At 54.5% G+C, this 24,259-nt stretch overlaps 1 protein-coding gene across 2 annotated transcripts in view; it reads left to right on the top strand.

Moving 5' to 3' along the window:
* Nucleotides 1-23,373, top strand: part of SPTB (spectrin beta, erythrocytic) — a 128,506-nt gene extending 105,133 nt beyond the window's left edge. The window contains exons 23-37 of one of the 2 annotated variants that reach the window (XR_006293409.1): nt 1-279; nt 744-874; nt 1,772-1,976; nt 2,240-2,614; nt 4,089-4,333; nt 5,400-5,538; nt 6,010-6,094; nt 6,929-7,125; nt 7,432-7,481; nt 7,970-8,048; nt 17,188-17,438; nt 19,753-19,926; nt 20,168-20,210; nt 20,324-20,981; nt 22,283-23,373. Coding sequence is in view for 1 of the 2 variants with exons in the window: in XM_043556350.1 (XP_043412285.1) it covers nt 1-279; nt 744-874; nt 1,772-1,976; nt 2,240-2,614; nt 4,089-4,333; nt 5,400-5,538; nt 6,010-6,094; nt 6,929-7,125; nt 7,432-7,481; nt 7,970-8,048; nt 17,188-17,438; nt 19,753-19,926; nt 20,168-20,210; nt 20,324-20,491 (2,421 nt within the window). In the remaining variant the exon portion in view is untranslated. Of the gene's footprint in view, nt 280-743; nt 875-1,771; nt 1,977-2,239; nt 2,615-4,088; nt 4,334-5,399; nt 5,539-6,009; nt 6,095-6,928; nt 7,126-7,431; nt 7,482-7,969; nt 8,049-17,187; nt 17,439-19,752; nt 19,927-20,167; nt 20,211-20,323 lie in introns of both variants that reach the window. The other variant, XM_043556350.1, reaches the window with a different exon arrangement.
* The last annotated feature ends 886 nt before the right edge of the window (nt 23,374-24,259 follow it).

The following is a 24,259-nucleotide window of genomic DNA, read 5'->3' as shown; positions in this document are numbered from 1 at the left end:
ACCCTGCAGAATGAGATCCTGGGCCATGCGCCACGGGTGGAGGACGTGCTGCAGAGAGGGCAGCGGCTGGTGGAGGTGGCGGAGGTCGACTGCCAGGACATCGAGGAGCGCTTGGGGCGCCTGCAGGGTTTGTGGGACACCCTGCGGGAGGCAGCGGCTGGGAGGCTGCAGCGCCTGCGGGACGCCAGCGAGGCACAGCAGTACTACCTGGACGCAGGCGAGGCCGAGGCCTGGATCAGTGAGCAGGAGCTCTACATCATCTCCGACGAGACCCCGAAGGTCGGCCCGGGCTCGGGGGGGGTCAGGCTGGGGCAGTCGGGGGGCAGTCACACCTGGTACGTCCGGGTGTGTGAGGATACCCACTACAGCATACACATACACACTGCAGTCAGGTGCCCTGTCTGCCAACTTAGATTTGACCTAACCCAAGATTTCCTCACCTTTCTCATGTCATGGATTCTGTACTGATGGACTGCCACGGGAGGGATGGGAGATGAGGTGTGCGGGATCTCTAAGCAAGTTCTCCTGGGGTCAGAAGGGTGGAGCTGGGCCTGGGAGGGCAGGAGTCAGAAAAGAACCAAGAGGAAGGTAGGATGTCGTGGGAAAGGAATCACAGGAAGGAATCATGCACAGTTTTCTTTGTGTGTGTGGGGGGGGGGGTCCCGTGAGCCTGGCTACCCCCCCTCCCTCCCCAGTCTCGAGCACCTCCCTGAGCAGGTGCCCTGACAGCCGCTGCCTCCTAGGATGAAGAGGGCGCCATCGTGATGCTGAAGCGGCATCTGAGGCAGCAACACACGGTGGAGGAGTACGGGAGGAACATCAAGCAGCTGGCTTCCAGGGCCCAGAGCCTGCTGTCTGCAGGCCACCCTGAGGGGTGCGTGTGCACCAAGAGTGACTTGGCCGGGGCCCCACCAACCGGGATCCCTGCGGGTCCAAGTGGGAAAATAGCAACAGTTTTGGGGAAAATAGCAACAGTTTTCATGGAAACTGTGGGTTTGAGAAAACTGCTGATTGGCCCAATTCCATTTCATGTTTCGGTTGTGTGTGAGTAACTTCAAACGGGGCCAACTAAAGCCTGATTTGCAAAAAGATCAGAAAATGCAATAGCAAAATTCCCCTCTTGGTGAACCAAGAGACCTAATCTTTCGTAGAGTTAGATTATGCTAAGAGACACTGAAGAGTAACTTCGCTTTTCTCTTTATGGTCCAGAGGATACTTCAGGATCTCACAGTGTCTCAGCAAAATCATTGTGTGGGCATGAAGGTAGAAAACCGACACCCATCTAGTTGGTTCTGCACAGATGGGGGCCCACTGGGTTGCACACCTCAGGCTGCACCTCCCACCCCGGGCTCAGCCCTGTCCTCGGCTGCCCACAGGGCATACACCACTGTGGGGTTTCAGCATCCACTGCAGCGTCTCTCAGGGGAGCCCCAGGGGTTGAGCGCCTGGGACCACAGACCCCTCCCTGCTGGTGCTGGAGCCCGCTCATAGTGCTGCTCCTTCAGCCTCCTTGGAGGAATATGGAGGGGCTTCTTTTTTGTCTCTCTAAGCTTCCCTGGGTGATGGTGGGAGGCACCTTGAGGCATTCTGGTCTCAGGGATGGTTCTTTTTTTCTCCCCAGCGCTTCCCCGGGGAAAGCTGCTGTCATTTCTCCTGCCTTCCCTCCCCATGTATCCCTGCCACAGGTGGGAGGAGTACATCAGCTCCCCTGCACTAGCTGCTCTGGGCTCTCTGCCTCCATCTCTGAGTGCCTTCTTATTTTGAATTCCAGGGAACAGATCATCCGGCTTCAGGGGCAGGTGGACAAGCAGTATGCAGGGCTGAAGGACATGGCGGAGGAGCGCAGGCGGAAGCTGGAGAACATGTACCACCTGTTCCAGCTGAAGAGGGAGGCAGATGACTTGGAGCAGTGGATAACGGAAAAGGAGCGGATGGCCTCTTCCCTTGAAATGGGGCAAGACTTCGACCATGTCACTGTGAGTACTCACAACTGCTTTCTCTGTCTTCCTCAAATGCCATAGTTGCAGGAGTGGTCACTCCGGGCGCGCACGCACGCACGCACGTGCACACACTGCTACCCGGAGATGCAGACACCACTGTGGACTCAGGCTGCCCTGGGCAGGTGTGGGACTGTGGCTCCAGGTGCTCTGGCTGCCACTCAAGAAAGTCTGCAGCTGGGGTGATGACACCACCCCACCCCTGGGCCCCATAACCACGTTTCTGTTTACCCCGTGTCCAGCTGCTCCGGGACAAGTTCCGGGACTTTGCCCGGGAGACCGGGGCGATTGGGCAGGAACGGGTGGACAACGTGAACATCATCATCGAGCGGCTCATCGACGCAGGCCACAGCGAAGCGGCCACCATCGCCGAGTGGAAGGATGGGCTGAACGAGATGTGGGCGGACCTGCTAGAGCTCATCGACACGCGCATGCAGCTGCTGGCCGCCTCCCATGATCTGCACCGCTACTTCTACACGGGCGCCGAGATCCTGGGCCTCATCGATGAGAAGCACCGTGAGCTGCCCGAGGACGTGGGGCTGGACGCCAGCACTGCCGAGTCTTTCCACCGGGTGCACACTGCCTTTGAGCGGGAGCTGCAGATGCTGGGCTTGCAGGTGCCTTCTGTCCCCTGCTGCCCACCTGCAGGCTCCAGGGACCTGCCTTTCACATCTTTCCCATGACCAGGCCCCCGGGGGCGTCGAGGCCTCTCTGGCTTCTAGAGGTGAAACCTCTAGAATGGACACCAGGAAATTTCACCTCCTAAGAAAGGCAACAGCTCGGGGCAGAAAGGCAGGGAGCTGCGGCTTTCAGACATTCCTTAGCTTCAGAAGTAGTTCTTCAAACTGAATCTTCAGAAAAGCCCAACGCAAAACATATCTTAAAATGTTCTTTCTCTGGTCGTATAACAGTGTTACGAGCGAACATATATGTATGTTCCTTTTCTAGCACCAGGTATGGGTATAAGCAATCTATTTAGGCACTGAATCCTCATTGCCACCCCCTGAAGTAGCTTCTAACATTATCTGCATTTTATAGATGAGGAAAGCAAGGCATAGAGAGAGTGAACAAGTTGGCTGGGAACATAGATCAACAGTGGAGCCAAGATTCAGATCCTGGCAGTCTGGCTATACACACCATGCCCTCAGCCACCAGGCTGTTTGGTCTTTCTATATGGGAGCTGGAGGGACCCCAAGATCTGCTTAGACCCTCTCTTCCCATCACTGGAAGGCCTCCAAGACACCTCTGAAGGTCCATAGGGCTCCACAGAACTTGATGTGATCGAAAGGGTGAGAGCAAAGGATCTTAATGCCGGGGCCTCGGCGGCCTTCCAGAGAGACTGGGAGAGAGGCTAGCTATGGAATCCTGCACCCACCCATCAGGGTTCAGGGATGGGACGCCAAGGCCAGTTGGGCCCTGGTTCACCCAAGAGAGGACCTCCCAGGAATTTGTCCAGCTGGAGGTGGGGTCTGTCATGAGGCTCTTATGCCTTGTGGATGCCAGAGCCCCTGAGGTGGGCACAGCCTGCTGAAGTCTCAGGAATAAGGCTTCATTGTACTGGGACTGGCCTTAGACAGGGGGTCCGGTACAGCCCCTTCCTCAGAGAGGCAGCATGTTGAGTGGTTAAGAACAGGAACTCAGGAGCATACCCCCAGTCTGCACCCCTCTCCTAGTGTGAATGACCTCAGGCCAGTCACCAAACCTCCCTGTGCCTCAGTTTCCTCGTCTTGAAACCAGGGATCACAATAGTACCTCTTTCATGGGATGGTTGTAAAGATTAAGAAAGTAATAAATAAGAAAATGTTTAGAACAGTGCCTGGCACATAGTTACTCCCATTAATTCTAGGGAGATCAAAGGGCATAGGGTCCCTTCCACTCCTGTATCCTCCTCAAAGCCCCAGGGATAGCATGGGTCCATAGAGGCCAAAACAAGGTGCATTTTCCCCCAGTGTTGGTGGGAGGCTGAAGATCTTGCCTTCTAGAAGAGCCCTGGGGAGGGAGACCAGGAGGAGACAGATCCCTTGCCCTTGCCCATCAGAGGCCCAAGACACGTCTTTCTGGCGAACAACGTCCAATTTCGCCCGACCACAGGTGCAGCAGTTCCAGGACGTGGCCACCCGCCTGCAGACAGCATACGCTGGGGAAAAAGCAGATGCCATCCAGAACAAGGAGCAGGAGGTGTCTGCTGCGTGGCAAGCACTGCTCGACGCCTGTGCGGGACGCCGTACCCAGCTGGTGGACACGGCAGACAAATTCCGCTTCTTGAGCATGGTCCGAGACCTCCTCTCCTGGATGGAGGGCATCATCCGGCAGATCGAGACCCAGGAGAGGCCCAGGTAAGGGGGACGTCCTCAAGGCAGCCCCTCTCCTCAGCCACTTGGTCCCAGAGGCTGGCGGACCAGTGTGCTGCCCTCAGGGCACTACTCCTCCTTGGAGAGACAGTCCTGGACTGTGGGGGCACCTGAGGCTGGGCCTGGGCAGAAACTGAGTGGCTCAGCTTCTAGTGGGGGGAACCAAGCACTTCAGAGTGAAGGGACCCCTGAGAGTGGCGAGAAAGACCTCTGCCATTCAGATCTGACGGCAGGGCGAGGACCACAGCCGTCAGTGAAAATAAGCACTTCACGTACCCGAAGCTGGGCAGGTCCGAGACTGTGCACTCTTCCTCCCAGTGCTGGGCTGGGGAGCTCAGGAAGGAGCTCATTGTCCATGAAAGGCAATGGTCACCAGCCCACCTCTGTCCCTGTGTCCTAGGGTGCCCATCCTGATGGCCAAGCCTTTATATTTAACATTGTTACCCTGAAGTAACTCACATACCGCATAATTCAGCCTTTTAAAGTGCCCCATCCAGGGGGTTTTTTTGCAACCATCACCGCAATCCAAGTTTAGAAGATTTTCATCACCCCTAAAAGAGACCCTGTACTCTTTAGTAGTCATCACCCGACGATTTCCTCTTCCCCCAGCCCCTGGCGACCACGAATCTGCTTTCTGTCTCTCTAGATTTGCCTGTACTAGACTGCTCATAGAAAAGGAATTCTACATTATGTGGTCTTTCATGATTGGCTTCTTTCACCTGGCACAATCTTTCTAAGGTTCATCCATGTTGTAGGATGTGTCGGTACTTTATTCCTTTTTGTTGTCAAATAATGTTCTCAGGCTTCTTTGCGGGTTCCCAAATCCCCCACCTATCCCCTGCCAACTGACCAACGGCAGACACCAGGGCATCAGTGTTCCTGCTGGGGCTGGGCTGCCCAGAGAGAGAGGAGGAAGTGTGTTCAGACTCTCAGGCAGGCAGGGGGTGGCCCTCTCCAGTCAGGACTTGGCATCAGGCAGGCCAGAGTCACCCAGAGTTTCCTTCTTCCCCCAAACTCCCTCCTCGATTCCTGACCCTGCCCCCTTCCCCAGGGACGTCTCCTCGGTGGAGCTGCTCATGAAGTATCACCAGGGCATCAAGGCAGAGATTGAAACCCGGAGCAAGAACTTTAGCGCCTGCCTGGAGCTGGGCGAGTCCCTACTGCAGAGGCAGCACCAGGCCTCGGAGGAGGTGAGAGAGACAGTGGGGTGAAGATGAGCCCCTCCGTGTCCTTGCCCTCACTCTTGCTGGGCCAGACAGCTTCCTGGGGAAGGTGCTGGGGGCCATGGTTTCTCTGAGGAGACTCCTCTTTCTTTCACTCATGGAGCATCAGGGCTGTGTGCAGGCCCAGGGATTAGAGCCTCACCAAACCCATCCAAGATTGGCAGCTTAGTAGTGGAGAGCAGTCTCACAACCCGCCTAACCAACCATGACATGCACACACGTGGGATTGGCAACACCCATTTCCTAGGGTGAGGCACATGTGCCTCAGAGAGGTTAAGTAACTTGCCCAGGGTTGCACAGCTGGCAAGTGGCAGGGCCAGACTTGAAGTCAGATCCATGTGACCAAACCCAGCATGCTTTGCAGGATCCATTTGCATACCATCCCAGACAGGGGAAAGGTTTCCCAAAGCCTGAGTGATTCTCCCTTCCTTCCCCCAGATCAGTGAGAAACTGAAGCAGGTGCTCTACAGGAGGAAGGAGATGAATGAGAGGTGGGAGGCCCGCTGGGAGCGGCTCCGCATGTGTGAGTACCTCTGGGACCCAGAACCTGGGGAGGGGGAGGGGGTGCAGATGCCTGCTGAGGTAGGGGCATGGAGGGGTGACTTTCACTGCCTGGAGATGAGCCCCCGCCCCCCGCAGCACCACTCATCTGCAAGGTTCTGGGGTCCATACAGACCTGTGTGGACAGGCTGCTGGAAGCCCACCTCTCACCCGCCAGCATGCCTTCTCCCTGCTCGCCCTTGGGCTTGCCCAGGTCTGGGCAGAACCTGAGCTGGGAAGATGCTGCTGCCTCGTGCCAGGCTGGTGTCCTTGTAGAGCTGTAATCTGGGGGTGGGGGGTGGTCACAGGGTAAGGCTCTAGAGCTTCCTGCATATTTGATCTGAGGCGTGTCAGGCACAGAAAGAGCTCTGTCCTCCTCAGCTGGAGACAGGAAAGGTGGAAAACCCTGCCGCTCAGGGAGGAGCCACGCACAAGCCAGGAAGGCCTACAGGGCCCATGGCTGCTTGTGCGTGATTATGTGAGATAGCCGCGGGCTGGGAAGAGAGGGTGTTCAGGGCAAAAGGCTGCTCCTCAAGAGGAGACCTCTAAATTACATTTTGTTTTCAAATTCGAGTTCTGATTAACGTGTTTTTCAAATGTAACTCTGGGTAGAGATGAGGAAGGGGCCTGGTGTGGCGTGGGGATAGAGTGGTTTCTGGCGCAGGTCACCACGGAGCAGGGTGTCCGCGTAATTCACCAGCACCCGTGTGGGCCTCCTGCCTGACCGCTAGCTCCCTGTCTACTGAGCAGCCCCCCATTGGGTGCTAACAGGCCCCTGGGTCCTGTGGGGGTATCTGTGGCTTGTTCCCCTTGGCAGTACTGGAAGTGTGCCAGTTCTCGAGGGACGCCTCTGTGGCCGAAGCGTGGTTGATCGCCCAGGAGCCCTACCTGGCCAGCCGGGACTTTGGACACACGGTGGATAGTGTGGAAAAGCTTATCAAGAGGCATGAAGCCTTTGAGAAATCCACAGCCAGCTGGGCAGAGCGCTTTGCGGCCCTGGAGAAGCCCACTACGGTGAGCTGGGAACGGGCGCTGGGAGGCTCTCAGCAGCCATGCCTGGGGGACGTGGTTATCTCAAGTCAAGAACTCTGAGCCCATTATTAGGCACCCATGGACAGTGTAAGAGGCTTGGCAAGGGGGAGAGTGGGAAGCAAATGGGAGAGGTAGAAAGTACTTTTGAATGTGAAAGGCAAAAGGGGTAAGTATTTTCAAAAGGAACAAACACCAGGTGTATTGGGAGCCATCTGTAGAGAAAGTTGGTCTAACGGCAAGCTCTTCTCTGTGACTGCTCTGATACTCTGGGCCTTTTTCTTCCCCTAGCTTGAGCTAAAAGAACGCCAGACCCCAGAGAGACCTGAGGAGGAGCCTGGGTAAGTATGGCGAGGGCCAGGCGGTAGACCCAGCAGGAGCACTCTGCCAAGGAGGATGGGTGGGAAGGGAGAGGGAGGGTACTTTTTTAATCAGAAACAGGCCCCCTGATGTTTTAACAGTGCGCATGTGACCTCTCACACCTGGGCCACTAGCCAGAGAAATCTGGAGTGTCTGTAGCTTAAAGGCAGAGAGGAGCTTTTGTTTCCCTCGAATCTAGGGGTACAGGCAGAAATGGGTAGAGAGCAGTGGCTGCTGAAGAATCACCTCCCCTGCTCTGGGCACCACCTGCACACGTGCCTGAGAGGCCATTTTGTGCACGACCATGTCCGTTTCTGAAGTATCTGCCATAACTCTTCAGATTAAGCAGCTCCTTGCTAAGTGCCTGTTGCCAGGAGGCCTGGACCAGGAGATAGCTGATGTGTGTGCCTTGGGGGTAGGCATCCGCCTCAGGGAGGTGGTTTCTAAAGAGGGGCTGTGTCCTCTCTAGGCCTCAAGAGGAGGAAGGCGAGACAGCAGGGGAGGCTCCCCGAGGTCCGCATCGAGCAGCCACCGAGAGAACATCCCCGGTCAGTTTCCTGTCTGGTTTGTCTGGTTCCTGGGAGTCATTGCTGCCAGAACCTGCTCATCCCTACTAGGCTCAGCTGAGGCAGAAGGCGAGGACAGGCGCACACCACCCAGCCTCCAGACTCCTCCTTCAGATCAGTCTTCCTTTTTAACTTAGGTTTCCTTAATCTCTAGAATAATTGGCCTCCTTCCTTCAACCCAGAAGAAACTGACATGCCCGCCCACTCATATGACTCTATTAGTTTGGTATTATCTAGTCTAATAAATTTTATTGTATAAATACATCACCATCTACATTAGGAGAAACAGTTTATCCAGGGAAGGTTTATTTTTACACATCATTCTTTTTCCCATTTTCCCTCTCAGTCCATCCTTCACACAGTAGGCCCTGAACACACACACACACACACACACACACACACACACACACATGCACAAATAGACCATCTGATCCCGCCTGCGCCAGCCACAGACATTTAGGGCAGTGGAGCGGGGACAGCCACCCTCTAGCAGATCCCTCCCTCCTACACAGAGCCTCCTTCCTTTTGCTGCTCCCAGGCCTGATGCCTGTGAGTCAGTGAGTTTGGATATGGAGCTGGCTCTGAAGCAGGAACAGACTTCAAGGAGCTGTGCAGGAGTGAAGGAGAGCACCAGGGCTTCTGGGTCACAGGGCCAGTCCCCCAAACTTGTAGGAAAGTAAGGTGCATCAGAGTCCTGGCTGGCGGAGGTGTTGGGAGGGTCCAAGACAAACCAGCTGCTGGAGGCTTGGGGCACATGTCTTCAGGAAGGAATAGGTCCATAAGCTGAAAAGACCCAGGGTGTCTGTACAGGGAGCCGGGTAAGGCTGTAACCTAGATTTTGGAGAAATGCCCTGGGGAGCGGCTGAGAAGAAGACAAGACTTCGGCACGTGCCTTGCATGGCTCACCAATGCATGTACCCCACCTCTCTAGTTGCCCGGTTAAGCTTGCCTGAACCTTTAAGGGAAATTGGCATTCTAGGTGGAAATTTGATACGTGCACCACCGCAGAAAAATGCACATACAGTGATTATTTCCTGTGCAAAATCCCTGTCAGGTCTGTCAGCCCTTCTCACACCCCTGAGAGCCACACACACTCACACTCACACACTCTTCCACACTCTGAGCTCCCTCTGCTGCCTCCAGCCTGGCCAGAGTCCCTTTCTGAGCTGCACCAGCCCTTCATGTCCAGCAGAGGGCATTCCTGGGCTCCCAATGGAGGGTCCTTCCCAGAAGTGCTCTCTGAAGCTCCCATCACCGCATGTGGGATCTCTGGCGGACTTGGTCCCAGCCCCTTTTGCCTGAAACAGCCCCCGCCGGAAGGAGAGAGAACTTGAGGGCTGCCCGAACTGTGGACACTGGGGCTGGGACTGTCCGGCACCTCCTGCGCTTCGGCTGTGCGTCCCTGTGTGTCTTTACGTGCAGTGGTGTCCCCGGTCTGCGGGCTCCTTTGTGGCCACCTGAGCAACTCCATTGTCCGTGTCATGTACGTCTGTGCAAATGTAATTACGTGTGCGTCAGAGCTGCCTCCATCCAACACCTGAATGTCCCTGGGTTTGGGGGAATAAAACCTGCTTGGACCTGAGTATCTCTGGAAGGTGGGAACGAACCCACATCTGAGACCCTTCCCAAGAGCCAGCCACTCCGTCAAATGGGAGGATGCCTGTGTTTGCTACAGGAAGAATCCAGATGGCAAATCAAGTGAATACCAGGCCTGAGGCCTCATGGAAACAAATTTCCTGCTGCTTCTCCTTTCTGAGCCCTTTGTTGGGTTTTATGAGGATCTACAAAACTCCAAGGGAGGGTGTGATACCCAGTCGGTCTTTGATATGAGGAGAGAGGAAAATGGGTCCCACGCAGGATGGGACACCTTTTCAGAAACCACTGGCCTCTCCCAGGAAGGGCTGGCAGTGTGCTGAGCCTTCTCCCTGGCCGGGCCTGGGTTAGGGTGGCTCTCACGCTGTCCCATGTGTGTGGTCTGGTGTGGGTGCCCTGTAGAATCGATCCATGTGGTGCTGCTTTATGTGAAACCCATCACTAGTGCATGCTGGCTTCCTGCTTGGGGGAACAGATGGGAGTGGACCAGACACCTGCTACACACCACGGGTGGCCACCCTGCAGGCCCCAGCTTGGTACCCCCCCTTTCCAGGTGTTTGCAAAAGCACACGCAGACACACACACGGACTGGAGTGCATTCCACGTCCATCTTTTCCTCAAATACATCATTGTACGATTGCCTCCCTCACCACCTTTCCACATCAGAGCACGTTCTGGTAAAAAAAAAAAACTGGTCCTTTCATACAGGTAAGTATGTAAGTGTGTGCATGAGGCCAAGTAGAAAAAAATAAGGTATCACAAAAGCCAAAACTTCTGGAGTGGAAGTCAGGACATTGGGTTCTAGTCCTTAATGCTGCTAGAACCTTCCTGTATGATTTTATACAAACCACCTAATCGTCCTGGGTCTCCTCACCCTTATAAAGCCCTCTTTGGGATTGCAGAAAGTCCAGAACGTTCCTGTATATCAACAGTATAGTTAAATAAAGGGAGGGGCTGGGAGAGATGGGTTTCCCCACTTTCCTCTGGTCCCATCCTTAGTTCTAAGGAGCCTGTTAGCTTGTCAGGTGCTAGCTGGTATGAGGCTGGATGGGAAAGAAGAGGCAAAGGGCTGGGGTGTTTGCCTTTGTCCTTGGCTGTGGAAAGAGAGGCAGGGTTGGGCCTCAGCTCCTGCCAAAGTCTATGCCCTGAAGATGGCCCCGGGGCACTGGATGAGGGCCTGGCAGCAGGCTGAGCATTCCCCTTCCTCTCAGTGCCTGGCACTGTCACCCCAGTACCCCCTGCCTGTATGTGTCCCTTCATCCTGGGGGTGGCTGTGGGAAGGGCCTGGGGTTCTTGCTAAGCATTCTCATCTCCCAGGCCCTGGGTGCCTCAGAATCCCCAGTGCATCTGCAGGGAGGTGTTGATTGTTGAAAGGTTGTGATTGATTTCACGGGGGAAAATGGTACTACAGAGGATCCAGGTCATTTCAGATCACTCCAGGCTTAAAGGTCCCAGCCAACAGTGCTGGGATATCTTCTGTGCATGGCATCCAGTTCTTGGCTTTGGGGTGGGAATTGGGGCCTGCTTGGGGAATTCTCCCAACGGGACAGCTGTGACAATGTGAATGGCATCCCTGAGAGGTACTGGTGCTCTGAGGGGCTGTGACAACAAGAAAGAGGCAGTCTTCAGTGTTCACCACGTGGTTGTTCCCTGTCAGCCTCTGGAACTTGAGGCTACTCTGGAAAGCAACTGCTGGGTGCTGGTCATTATCAGGTCCCTTCATCAGGTTGTCAGGAAAGATTCTTACCCAAGTGCAGCTCACAGACGTCACTCTTACCATGACCTTCCAAGACTGCCTGCAGCTGGCTGCCTGGGAGAGGACGGACATCTCATTAGGGGTAAATGTGGGGAGTCTAGGTCCCTCGCCTCTCCCTTCCAGAATTTCAGAGGTTGCCGCAGCTTGAGGGCAGTAACCAGCGCTTGGAAATGGGAGGGACGTGCCCCAGGAGCTGAGCGGGTATACCTTTCAGAAGGTGCCTGGCTGGCTCCAGCAACTGTCGCCCCTACCCCCACCACCCACCCCCCAGGCTCTCCTCAGAACAGCCCTCCTGGCAGGCAGCCTGAAGCTGTAATCAGCAACCAGAGGCCAGGTTCCACGTCCTTGGATGGAAGGGATGTGGGGATGTGTGGAGCAGCTGTGTCTCTTCTTGCCCGAGCAAGTGTTCCAGTCCTTTCTCCCCGCCCCGTGAGGCCCAAAGGAACTGCTTGCTGCTTCAGGCATTTTTCAGCCTGTGCGAATCCTATTTGTTCCTAATGAGCAGAAGGGACCTGGAAAGGTCTCTGTTTTCCCCTAAACCTGGGCGTGGCCCTGTCTCCCCAGGATGCCTGAATCAGTGGGTGTGGGGGGTGGCGGGGAGGGGTCTGCCTACAGTCTGGCACTACACCCTGATACTCCAGGCTCTTTCTGGACCTGTGTCCACCACTGGGTGTGCCCAGCTTTCCATGCTGTGGGCACATGTGATCTTCCTGGCCTGGCTGCTCCAAAGGCTGCCTCTGCATTCTTCCTTCCAAGCTGTGTTTCAGAGCATCCCAGATACTGATGGACTCAGGACGGAACTCCGTTAACATTGGAGGCATCTCAGAAAAGGGGTTTGAAGCTGCCAACTTGACCACTGGGCGTAAGATCTGGATGGGGGGGGGGGGGGTGCGGGCATCTTCTAACTCTTTTTAGTCTTTCCGAATCACAGCAGGATGGAGGAGCCACCAGCTTCTCCAGGGCAGGCCCGGAAGAGCCGGTGGTAGGAATGGTGAAGACCGCTCCCAAGGAAGCCTCCCATCCACGAGGGCGGTGGACCAGGTCCTCCCCTCCCTGTTTGAGGGGACCCTGCACACTCCCCTCTCCTTTCCCCTCACTTCACCTGGTGGCTCCTCCTGTCATCTTCCCTGGTTTCCCAGTTGTCATCTCAGATGGACTGATGGCTCATCCCATCTCTCCACCCCAGCTGCTCCTGCCTTCCCTCTGGAGGCATTTGTCTCTGCTCGCCCTGAGTTCCCATCTCTTGATTTCTTTGGCTGCTCTCAACTCAACAATCTTTTTCTTCTCTTGTAAACAGCTGTCTTCTGAACAGTCTTCCCAACCTGCCTGCCCACAGTCCTTCCCACCCCTTACCCAGAGGACAAGCATCCAGACATCAGACACTGGGGGAGAGTGCAATTCTCGGCTGCAGAAGTGGCCAGCTTCCCTCCACCCCAGTTGAAGCACGACTTGGTTGCCTAAGGCATCCAGCAGTAGGTGTCGTCCAGCACCAAGCCCCTCTTCTGGCCCGTTCAGGTGTTTTCTGACTCGTCTTACAAATGTAGAGCAGGAACCACATTGGGTGCTCTCCTCTGGAGCAACAGTACCCCGCCCCTTCTGCAGCAGGATTCCGTAGGAGGAAGGGACCAGACAGCTTTGCTTCAACTCCTCACTCACTAGATGTGTGGCTGAACAAGTTACTCCTCCCTGACCCCACTTTTCCGAATCTATAAAATAGGGATAAGGGCTGATACCTGCCTCAGACTGTGAGGATCGGAAGAGAATGTAGGTAGAACATCTGGCACCTAGTAGATTATTTCCAGTCTTCATGTTTCGTCTGTTCCTCACTACAGTCCTTCATCTTCTTAAATGAAGCATCCTCCATGTGAATTCTAACACCCATTGCCAGAGCCCTCCCAAACCAGCCTTCCTGGAGCATCTCTCCCTAGATACCCCTACGTATACACTCTGGGCTGAGTCCCTGCCATGAGATCAGCAGGCAAGACGATCGCACCACAAGGAGGAATGGCCTCTTCCTGGGTGCACCCTCACACCCTGGTTCTCGCTTATCAGTATCTCCTTTAGGGACAAGCCCCCTCACTTGCGTTTCCTTGCTTGTTAATACATCTGGGCTCACTGAGCATCTTCTAGAAACTCCAAAACACCCTGTGGTCACAGGCCAGGTTATTTTTCTCCCGGGGACTGGAGTGTTAGTTGTCTGTCTGCTGTCTTCTACACCCCCGTCCGGGCATGGAAGCACACCTCCATCTCCTTTAGTCCAGAGCAGAAATGCACCCATCTTGTCCCCCTTCTTCTCCTATTCTTGAGCCTCCTTTGTGGAGAAGACCCTCAAGGCTCTGCCTACTTCCCCTGCCCAAGGCAGCTTCCTAGGAAGGCAATATGCTAAAAAGTCAAGCTGAAAAGACCCTGAAAAGGTGGCCATTTCCTGCCCGTCAGGAACCCGGGCCTCTCCCTGTTTGACTGCAATCCTCAGACATCCTAAAAGCCTCTCCTGCCTGTGCCTTTCCTCCCCTGATGTCCCCTACCAGCAGCCAATGCTGCCTGCCCCCTGCCCTCCTCTGACATCATGATCCCAGCAGCCGGCTCACACGCCCTCCTCTCAGATGCCCCTGCTTCACCCACCTGTTCCCCAAACCTCCGTGCTACAGGCAGCACCCTCCTATATCCCAGCCCCCGCCTTGGCCCATTCTCCTGCAGGCTGTCACCTCCACTTAAAGTCTAGACTCCCAGCTGCTCCAGCCTGACACCTAGAATTTCCTCCAGTCCCCCTGTTTGAGTGTCCCCAACTCCGGTGGGTGGTGTTTCCAGGCTAGGCACCCTCAGCACTGCAGCTATAATCTGTGCATCGTCCTTGTGATCTAAGGGCTGAAGCAGCAGGCCTTCCACCTTACAACAGAGGACAGAATGGACTCTTCCCCAGGGCCCTTCGGCAGAACCTGCCTCTCCCTACAGCCACACAAGTAGCCAGCTCTGGGCCACAGCCCCTCCCCTGTAGGGCAAGGCAGAATTTCCATATGAAAGTATGGCATGGTTTTGGGGGGCAGCAGCAGGACGACAGTCACCACCTCCCCTCCCTTCCCCAACTTCCTTTTAGAAGACAGCACGAAGATTTCCTCCTGGAGCCTGGGAAAGGAAGGTCCCTCTGGCCAAAACCATGCCCCATCTTTCTCATCTGTGGCTCCTTCCTTAGCCCAGAAGAGCAGCGCTGCCAGCTCTGGGCCTGGGAGGCAGCCAGGAGCCGCCAGACACTTCTACCCCTCACCCTCACCCTCAGCTCCTTCTCAGCCTTGGCCTTCAGGGCAGTCTATTCCACATGAATAGTCAAGGGCACAGAAGAAATGTTTGCATACATTGGAAACTCCCATTTTCTAAAACAAACCCGTAACCTGGCCATTTAACTTTTGATCACACAGGCCAGGTCCTCTGAATGTACGTACCTGCTAGGGGATGTGGGTCAGGCACTCATTAGGAGGAAGCAGAAGAAAGGTTGAGATTAAGTTGGGAGGCAGTCCTGGAAAAATCTGCCTTTTTTTCCCCCAGAGGACAGTTCAGAAATGTTAAGAGAATGTAAGTATAGGAAGAATATGTGGACAGTGCCTAGTAAAACCAGTCCTAGGAGGGTAGAGGCTGAGTGAGAGGCAAACGTGGCAGAGGGTCTTCTCTGACACCCCATGGCAGGTGCAAGGAACACCCTGGCCCAGGATGAAGGGGAGCAGTGCAGCCAGATGGAGAGGTAGGGGGTGGAAAGAGGCTTTACCTTCTGCATTAATAATCCGCCTCCCAACCTTTATACCCAAGTCAGAGGTTGGCTTGAGTCCAAAGAAAAAGCCCGCTCCCAGGCTCATCCCTGCCAACTTTGCCCTTCTACCCTGCTAGATGACCCAGGCAGTGCTTTGAGGCCTCTAAATCCCTGTGGCCAGTGCTAGCTCACTGCAGACACTTGAACATACAAGTACTGCAGATGTGTAAAGAGGAGTGTGAACCAGTCACAGCGCTCAAGGGGCTCTAAGGAAAAGATGAAAGACCTAACAATGTGATAAAAACTCAGGTTTTCTAATTCTGGAGTGCATGCTCTTTTGATACCTGTTAGCTGTGTGACCTTGGGCAAGTCACTTAACCTCTCTGAGAATAGATTTCCTTGTAGATTGAAGGCAGTAGACTAGGTTAGTGGTTTTCAAACTTTTCAGTCATGTTATCCTTTCTTTAAATGAGATCTTACTGGACCACCAACTTAAAACTGTTTATTGGACTGTCCTAATTTGATGGAATACAAACATGACCAGCTTTACCTTTCCTCCAATCACTGCCTCAGACCTCTCCATTGAGCCTCTCCTTCCATTCCTTCGTACCATCTCAGGCAGTCCTTGGTCACTTCCATCTGCTGAAAAGCCTACCCAGTCTGTTTCAGTTTAAACCTTCAATCTGCTATCCAGGGTAGTGTCCACATTCTCTCATCCTCCATTTCTCTATTTCAGGTTTGATCCATGGTCTAAAGGACCCACAATGGGGAGCACAGGGTCTCTGCTCTTCTCTGGCTCCTCCAGGCCTCCACCTTCAGTTGTGGGGCAAGAAGTAGGGAGTAGAAAAGGGGGCAGTCTCTACTGCGTGGGGAGGTTCTGATCCTCCTGGGTGATGTCCTTGGTCCTTCAGGCATCCAGACGTGGCATAGGACCCTTCCCACCTGGTGCTGTAAGGTCTCCAATAGTCAGGCCTTGGAGACAGGGTCCTAGCCAGATGGCTCAAGCTAGGCTGCCTGCATTGGTGCCCATTTGGCACACACTCCTCTGTGCCCTACCTGGCAGGGAGAGGCTGGCTTCCCCCCTGCTACCCTCATCCATCCTCCCCTCTTCTGCAACAGGGCACAAAGGCAGATCACCAATGCCTCTGCGTTGGTATAGGTCGGCTGGGGTATAGGTCGGCTCCCCTTCTCCTGGGCATGGAGGCCCCTCGTTGGGCTAGGTAGGGGCAGGAGCACCCCACCCTGCAAAGGGAAGTGCAGAGAGGTGAAAGCCACAGCTTTTCCCTGGAGTGATGGCTCCTAACCTGGGGATTCTCCACTTCAGCTGCTCATTAGAGAGCATGAAAAGCTTATTCAGAAATACCAATGTGCTGACCCCACTCCAGGGTGTATTTTGTTGAAGTTGGGGACTGTAGAAGGCAACCAGGGTTAGGAAGCACTGCCCTACCCGCAACAAATCCCTGTCCAGTGCTGGGAGCAGGGCCAGTTGGTCCTGCACCTTGACCCGGGAGGATCTAGGTTCTCCCTTTGTAAGGTGGTAGGGGGACTGAGGGCCTGACCCCTTAGCTCCGGGGCCTTAGCCAGAGCAGGTACCAACAGAGTTCCCATTCAAAGCTCCAGTTGAATAGCACCTTTCTTATGCAATCTTGCCAGAGCCTATATACAACTCAGTTGGAGTCGGAGCACCTCTGCTGAAGCAGGGGTGGGGGGCCTGGAGCCAGCAGTGATCCGGGGCTTTGCCAGCTGCATTGGAAACCCCCAGCAGTGAAATCATCACCTAGGCCCCTCAGCTCATTCTAAGAACCTCCTGTCACTATGTTGAAAGGTGAGGGAGTGGGAATGGAACCAGAGGCATGGGCGGGGTCTAAGAGAAGCAGACCAGGTGGCTCAGCAAGTCAAGGGAAAACCAGGAGGCACACAGCAGTAAGGAAGCAAGGTCAGGAGGGGACCTCAGACTTCCCAATCCTGCCGAGTAGCCATCCCTGGGTCTGAACCCCCAGCAAGGTGTGCTCCTCCCATATGACCCTGAGCAGGGGGAAGAAGAGAGGCAGTGGCCTCAGGACCTGCAGCCGCCACCCCCTCCAGGGCCACAGGAGGAGAAATCCAGTGGGGATGAGAGGCCCACCACCGAGCCTCTCTATAAAGTCCTGGACACGCCTCTGAGCGAGGGTGATGAACCTACAACGCTGCCAGCCCAGCGGGACCACGGGTACAGTGTGCAGATGGAGGGCTACCTGGGCCGAAAGCATGACCTGGAGGGGCCCAATAAGAAGGCATCCAACAGGTATGTGAGGCAGGGGCCACCTGCTGGTAGGGGGGGCGGCTCCCAAGGACTTCTCCACCAACAGAGTCTCAGCAGCATGGGTATGTGTTGGGAGAGAGGGTGCCCTTTGTCTCTGGTCTGAGCACCCCTTTGGGCCAGCCTAGGGGCTACTTGGCACAATGGGAAAAGCCTATCTTCAGTTCCAGTCCTGAGTTCAAATCCTACACCCTCGTACAAGTTACTCAGCCTTCGTCTCCCCGTTTGCAAAACAGGGATAACGATGATGGTAGCATGCCTCTTGGGTACAGATACTGAGCCTGACACAGAGTAGGTTCTCAATAATACTAGTTTTTCTTAATCCAGGGCTGGGTAACAGGTAGGTACGTCTTGGCAGTAACAACATATCCTTGACCAAGTCCCACTTTTTAACAAATCTGGGCGTCAGTTTCCCCCGCTGTAAAATAGGAAGAATGGGGTTGGCATACATGCCTTCTGGAGGTCCCTCCCAGTGCTGTCATACAGCAATTCTGTGACCCTGAGGAACTCAGTCGAAGGCTGTGCCCTTTCCTGGCCCTGAGGCAGTTATGTCCTTGAATTCGGTCTGTCCAGAGCTGCTTCTACCCAAGGTCCCTGGGGGCCTCTGTTTTTTGGGGAGCTTTCCAGGGCCCCAGGGACACAGGACAGCTTTGAGAGGTTGAAGCAGCCACATTCCCAGGGCTCCAGGGCTGCATACAGAGCCCGTACTGGGGAGACAGGCTAAAAAACTAATTCAAATTTCAAAAATGAATTTGGGGGACCAACCACCCTGAAGAAGTCTATTGTTTATACAGAGGCCACCAGAAAAGGAGAAACTAGCATTGACTGAGCACCTACCATGCTAAAATCTTCACAACTGCTCTGTGCTATTGAAGATTCTATTTTCCAGATAGAAAAACAGAATTTCAGAGAAGTTAAGTCATTTGTTTAAGGCAGGATAAGACCCAGCTCCTTCTCAGCAACTGCCTTACTTGGGCTACAAGCTAAGGAAGGTGGTGAGGGCTAGAGGAAAGGTCCCTGACCCTTCCTGGAGGATCTCCCTGTGGGTGTCAGAAAGCTGGGCTCTGTAAAAATGGCTCTGCAGCCAGCTTGTACAGTACAGGTCAAGTTCTCTCTCTGAACTTGCAGTCCTTCTTCCCCATGTGCCCCCAAATTCTTCACCTTCCTGCTTTCCAAAGGGAGGGAGGAGAAAGAGAGCAATGGGGGTTGGGAGGCGGGCGGGGGGGGGGGGGGGGCAAAGGAAGAGGAGGAGGAGTAAGAAAAGCTTAATGTTTCCCAGCATTCATTACTGTTGAGAGGTAAAAAGGCAACCTGTTTCCCATTGGCCAGTCAAGGAGCTCAGGTCAGCCCACACATTAGCTTATGAGCTCATCTCCCAAACATCAGCTGAGTCTTGATTTGCACAAGTGTGTATCTTTAAAAAGTGCTGGTGCAGTATACCGTGCATATTTCCATTGACAAAACCCTGCTCTGTTCACTTTACAGTTGTGTGGTAAGGATCAAACATGCTAATGGATGCTCAAGTGCTTTGCAAGGTTAAGTTTACACTATTGGTCTTAGACTCAGTAATTCTACTTTTAGAAATTTATCTCGAGGTAATATCAGAGCTATAGCAAACATTTATGCATGAAAGTTTATCCCATTGCTGTTTAAACTGCACTGTTTGAATTTCCAGTAATTACAAGGCCCACCAATAAAGGGATTATTTGTATATATGGTGGGATACCAGATAGCAATTCAAAATTATTTTGGGGAAAGATTTGAAGGATATGGGAAAACACTCATGATATAGTGTTAATCTTAAAAGGATATAAATAAAAGCAGGATATGAAATTAAATATTCAGTATAACCCAATTTTCATTATATATGTGAATAGAAGAAAATGTGAATGTGTGAATAGAAAAGACTAGAATATGTAAAATGTTAACAGTAGCTTTTGATGGTGGAATTACAGGCAGATGATTTTTATTTCCTTTCTTAACCATAAAATGTGTTACTATTTTTTTTTGTAAGTTTATTTTGAGAGAGATTGAGACAGCAGGAGTGGGGGAGGAGTAGAGAGGGGGAGAGAGAGAATCCCAAGCAGTCTCTATGCCGCCAGCACAGAGCCTGATGTGGGGCTCGAACCCATGAAACTGCGAGATCATGCCCTGAGCCAAAACCAAGAGTCAGATGCCCAACGAAATGAGCCACCCAGGCGCCCCTAGTATACTAATTTTTTACAAAATGGTAAAGCTAGAATTCATTACAGAGCTGTCATAACCGGACCATGGGGGACCTGCCTGCCTGTTTCCACAGGTCCTGGAGCAACCTGTACTGTGTTCTCCGGAACAGCGAACTGACCTTCTACAAGGACGCCAAGAACCTGGCCCTGGGGGTGCCCTACCATGGGGAGGAACCCCTGGCCCTGAGACACGCCATCTGTGAGATTGCTGCCAACTATAAGAAGAAGAAGCATGTCTTCAAGCTGAGGTGAGGCCCTCCTGGCCCGTGCCCATTCCCTGCAGGCTTAGTTTGGCATCAGTGGCTGGATAGGGGCCCCTGTAGGAGACCAGCTCCAGGCCTAGCATTTTTCAAATCAAAGAGGCTGATGGTCCAGATTTTTACCTGCCTCTGAGGGTTGTGGTCAGGGGGAGGCTCGGGTCTGTGGGATGAGCCAGCCCTCTATCCAGGCAGAGGTAGCCACATGGCAGGAAACCTTTTTTTGTCCTAGGCTGAGCAATGGCAGCGAGTGGCTCTTCCATGGCAAGGATGAGGTAAGTACAGGGCAGCCTAGCCCAGACTCCTGCTGACAAAGCAGCAGGTGGCTCCCTCAGAAGTCCCAGGGGCACCCCCCTCCTTTGTGGCCCATGACCCTTCTGCGTTGCAGGAGGAGATGCTGTCCTGGCTGCAGGGCGTGAGCACCGCCATCAACGAATCCCAGAGCATCCGTGTGAAGGCCCAGAGCTTGCCCCTGCCCTCCATCACCGGCCCCGACGCCAGCCTTGGCAAGAAAGACAAGGAGAAGAGATTCAGCTTCTTCCCCAAAAAGAAGTAGCCTCTCTGGAGCCCTGCCAGCAGGACCGAGCTGTGCAGGGACTGGCGGGGCGCCTGGGGCCTCGGGCCTCAGCCCGGGCCGGTCCTCCCCGCAGCCCACCGCCCGGGCCACCCGCTGCTTGCGCCTGCCTGCGCCTGCGATCCGGTGGCCTGGGCCCGCTGTGCCGCGATCCCTGCCTCCGCCCTCCGGCTGACGCCTGCCTCCGCCTTCGTGCAGTCCCGGTCCGGGGGGAAGGCCAGGGACCCCTGTGGCAGGCAACGGTTTCCCAGGCACAGGCCTTCCTCTCCCACACCCCTCCTCCAGTATGAGGGCCCTCCAACCCCCAAGCCCCATAAAAGCTGGAAAAGAGAGAAGAGGTTCCTCAGACGCTGCCCACTCCCAAAGCAGATCTTGCTTGGGGCCACCTCCCCTTTGGTCACAGCCAGGGAAAGAGAAGAGGACACTGGAAACGCCTGACCTGCCCCTTAGGGGCATGAGGAAGGAGCTTCAGGTAACCACACAGGGCTCTAGCTCTAGGCAAGGGGCCCCTGGGGACCCAGAGGACACAATGGGCCTCCTCCCCACTGGGCTTCCTCAGAACTGGGACTCTCACTTCAAGGGCCACCTGATCCCTTCCCTCTTCTTTCTCTCACCAAAACAAAAAACGGTGCAGTCCAAGGTTGGTGGGTCTTATATGCAAGGGCCTCAGGCTGCCTCCGGTGCCCTCTGCTACCACCACAGGTGGTAAAAGGGAGGTAAAAGCTCTCAAGCTGGTCTTCTTAAAACAACAGAGCAGCGTAAGGCTCAGAGGTGAAGGAGACAGACCTGGACACTGCCCAGGGCTCTGCCTCTCCACTCTAGGACCCTCCCCACCAAACCAGCACAGTACGATTCAGCCCCAGGGCCCCTCAGGGAGACAGTACAGATTCCTAGATACAAGAAAAATGCCCCGGCACCTACAGCAAAGCAGCCCAAAGCCCAATGCCCAGTGTGTCCTGTCTGCAGCTGGTACCATCTGAGGGTGCTGGCTGGACGGACAGCAAAGTTCATGACCTGTCACTCTGGGGTGGCAAAAGGAACCATACCTGGGTATTACCTCCCATATAACACAACCCCTGGACAGCTGGGACAAATGCTGGGTTTGGGCCCTGAGGGTATGGCACCCCTTGCTCCGCTTCTCCTGAAGGTCCTGGCCTTGGGTCGTGGGAAAGTCACATGGGTGCAGAGGTCACCCAACGTCCAACACCCCTCCCCCCTTCCCAAAGCATAGCCTAAAGGAGGCCTGCAACAACCTATTTGCCCAGGGATAGCCTTCCCCATGCTGTTAAGGTCAGACTTCTAGAGGGAAGAGGGCACTTGTTCCAACAAGGATCTCCTCCAGCACCCTGAAAGCAATACAGTGCCAGCCCAGCGTCTGGACTGGGGTTAGGTCCAAAAAAGGGGTCATGCTGGGGGCAGCAGGTGTTACCCCTGGAGAGACCATAAAAGTCCCAGGGGCTGCTGTTCCATTACCTTCCCCATGAGGAGGCTCAGACACACCCAGATGATTCCTCTGGATGTGAGTGAGGCCCACGTAGCAACTCCAAGGGTAGGCATCCAGAGTCACTAGGCCTTCCCAGGAGCCCCTAGTGCAGGCACAGCTTAGAGGTCAATACCACCCTGCCAAGGGGAAGCTAACTTCAGCAGACAAGAACAGGAGGGAAGTTCTCCAATAGAGCCCAGCACCCCCAGATCCGGTGGCCCCACCTTTAGAGCCAGGGTCTTCACTTGGCCTCTCTGCATCTAATCCTGCATCCCTCTTTGCATCTACAGGAAAGCTAGTATATACCATTCACCAGCCTCTTTCTCCATCTGGGGAAACCAAGGCAGGAGGCAGTGAGGTGACCATACTCAACTGGTGATGAAGAAGGCCTCTAGTGCATCTGAGGGCATGTCCTGCTCCAAGGCAGATAGTGGCAAGAATCTTCCTCCTCTCCCTGGGCCAATCTTTAGGGAGACCAAGGACCACCCTGTCCCCTCCATGTGTGCCAAAGCTGCAACTGAGGTGAGACATTTCCAGCAAGTGACTCCATAGTCCAAAGAATGGAAGGATCCCAAAGGAAGAGGTAGGATTTCACCACCCCGGGTCCCCCAGACTGGCAGCCAGCTGCATGTGGCCCCTCTATTGCCAGCTCCCCACACATCCCTCTCCCATCACGCAAGCCCCAAGGCACTCAACCAACAGGACTGAGCCTACAGGAGCCCAGCTTTGGGAGACTGTGCCACCTGGGGCTAAGCTCCTGGTGCCCTGGCAAGGTTTCTTTTTCCTCTCCTTACGTTTTCTACTTTGCAGTCTTTTAATGGTATTCCCAAACTAGGTTGACACAGCTCCTGTCCACACCAGCATAACAGGCTTCCTCCCCAGGGCAGCTTACACGAAGCTCCTTCTGGGCATGGTCAGGCAGTCCTCCTTCCCTCTCTCTTTCCCCTTCACCCCCTGCCTGAACTGATTGGCCGAGGGGGGTATGGAGGGTCCTCAGGCCTCCCCCCAGCCCCCACAACTAGCACGAGTAACAGGAAGCTTGTGGAAGGCCCAGCGTCCCCACCACACCGTTTCTCTTTCCTGCCTATTGGAGGGCAACCAGGGTCCCCGAGGTTGGTCCTGGATCTCTCTCCCCTCCCTTTAGTGGGAGCAGACAGGGATCCAGGACCATATGACTTGGTCCTTTGGACAAGCAAGCTCAGGGAGGACACAAGGGAGGAGGAGGCAGCTACACACGACTGCAGCCCTGTTGGGCACAGACCACGCGATCTGGGGCTGGCCCTGGGGCCAGCGGGGCCTTGTCCTCCACCTGCTCAAATGTGCTTCCACCAACCAGAGAAAACCCATTTACTAGTTTTTCTAATAAATCAGTAATGCTCCATCTTTCTCACTGATTTGACTGGTTTTGTTTCCCTCTGAACTGGACCAAGGAGGGGTAGTTGAGCAAGTGGGTATCACCATGGAGACAAAGGGACAGATTCTCTGGATTGTCCCTGGAAAATCCTAGGCCACCACCCAGGAGCTGTGCCTTGCCTGAGACCGAGAGCGCTTGCTCATTCATGCGTTCAGCAAGCCTTTCCCCCACAGAGCTCTGGACAGAGATCTTGGCCCTCAGCCCTCACATGAGGGAGGAGATGTGGCCCTCACATCTCCAGAGGGGCGAAACAGGCATCGCCATTTTTCAAAAGGCTCCACTGACCATTCTCACTGGTAGTGAGAACCAGTGAGCTGGTTCAGGGCTCACCATCACGCCTAGATGGTTACGGATCACCTGGGGAAGGTGTTCACTGCAACTTCCCAGACCCTACCCCCTGAAAAGTCTGAGGGAGTTTGACAAGCTGTACATCATCCATTTCCTTCGATTTGTAGATAAGGAAAAAGCAAGAGTTTCAGGTGACCCGGCTAGTTAATGGCAAGAGGTTGGGACCAGAACCTGGGCGTCCTCTCACTCCAGTAAATTTATAGCTACTGAGCGTCATACCCCAACACACACCTCTATCCTCAGCAACTGTGGAAACCTCATAACATTCAGGACAATGGGTAGAACACAGGCTAGCCCTGTCTGCTGCTGCTTCGGAGAGGCCTCCCCTGGCCTCCACTCTTCCCTTGGCCTCTTTAGACTCTGCACATCTGCCTTCAGGCCGAGTCTGTCCTCTGAGATCAGAAGCTCACGAAGCCCTGACCCACAAGACCTGTGGGAACACACGCCTGCAGGAACAGGGCCAAACAAGGCTGGTGCGCCACAGAGAAAGGGCAGAAAGAAAGCC

This window comes from Prionailurus bengalensis, chromosome B3 (assembly GCF_016509475.1).
Source record: "Prionailurus bengalensis isolate Pbe53 chromosome B3, Fcat_Pben_1.1_paternal_pri, whole genome shotgun sequence".
Lineage (NCBI taxonomy): Eukaryota > Metazoa > Chordata > Mammalia > Carnivora > Felidae > Prionailurus > Prionailurus bengalensis.
This window is presented reverse-complemented; position numbering and strand designations above follow the sequence as displayed.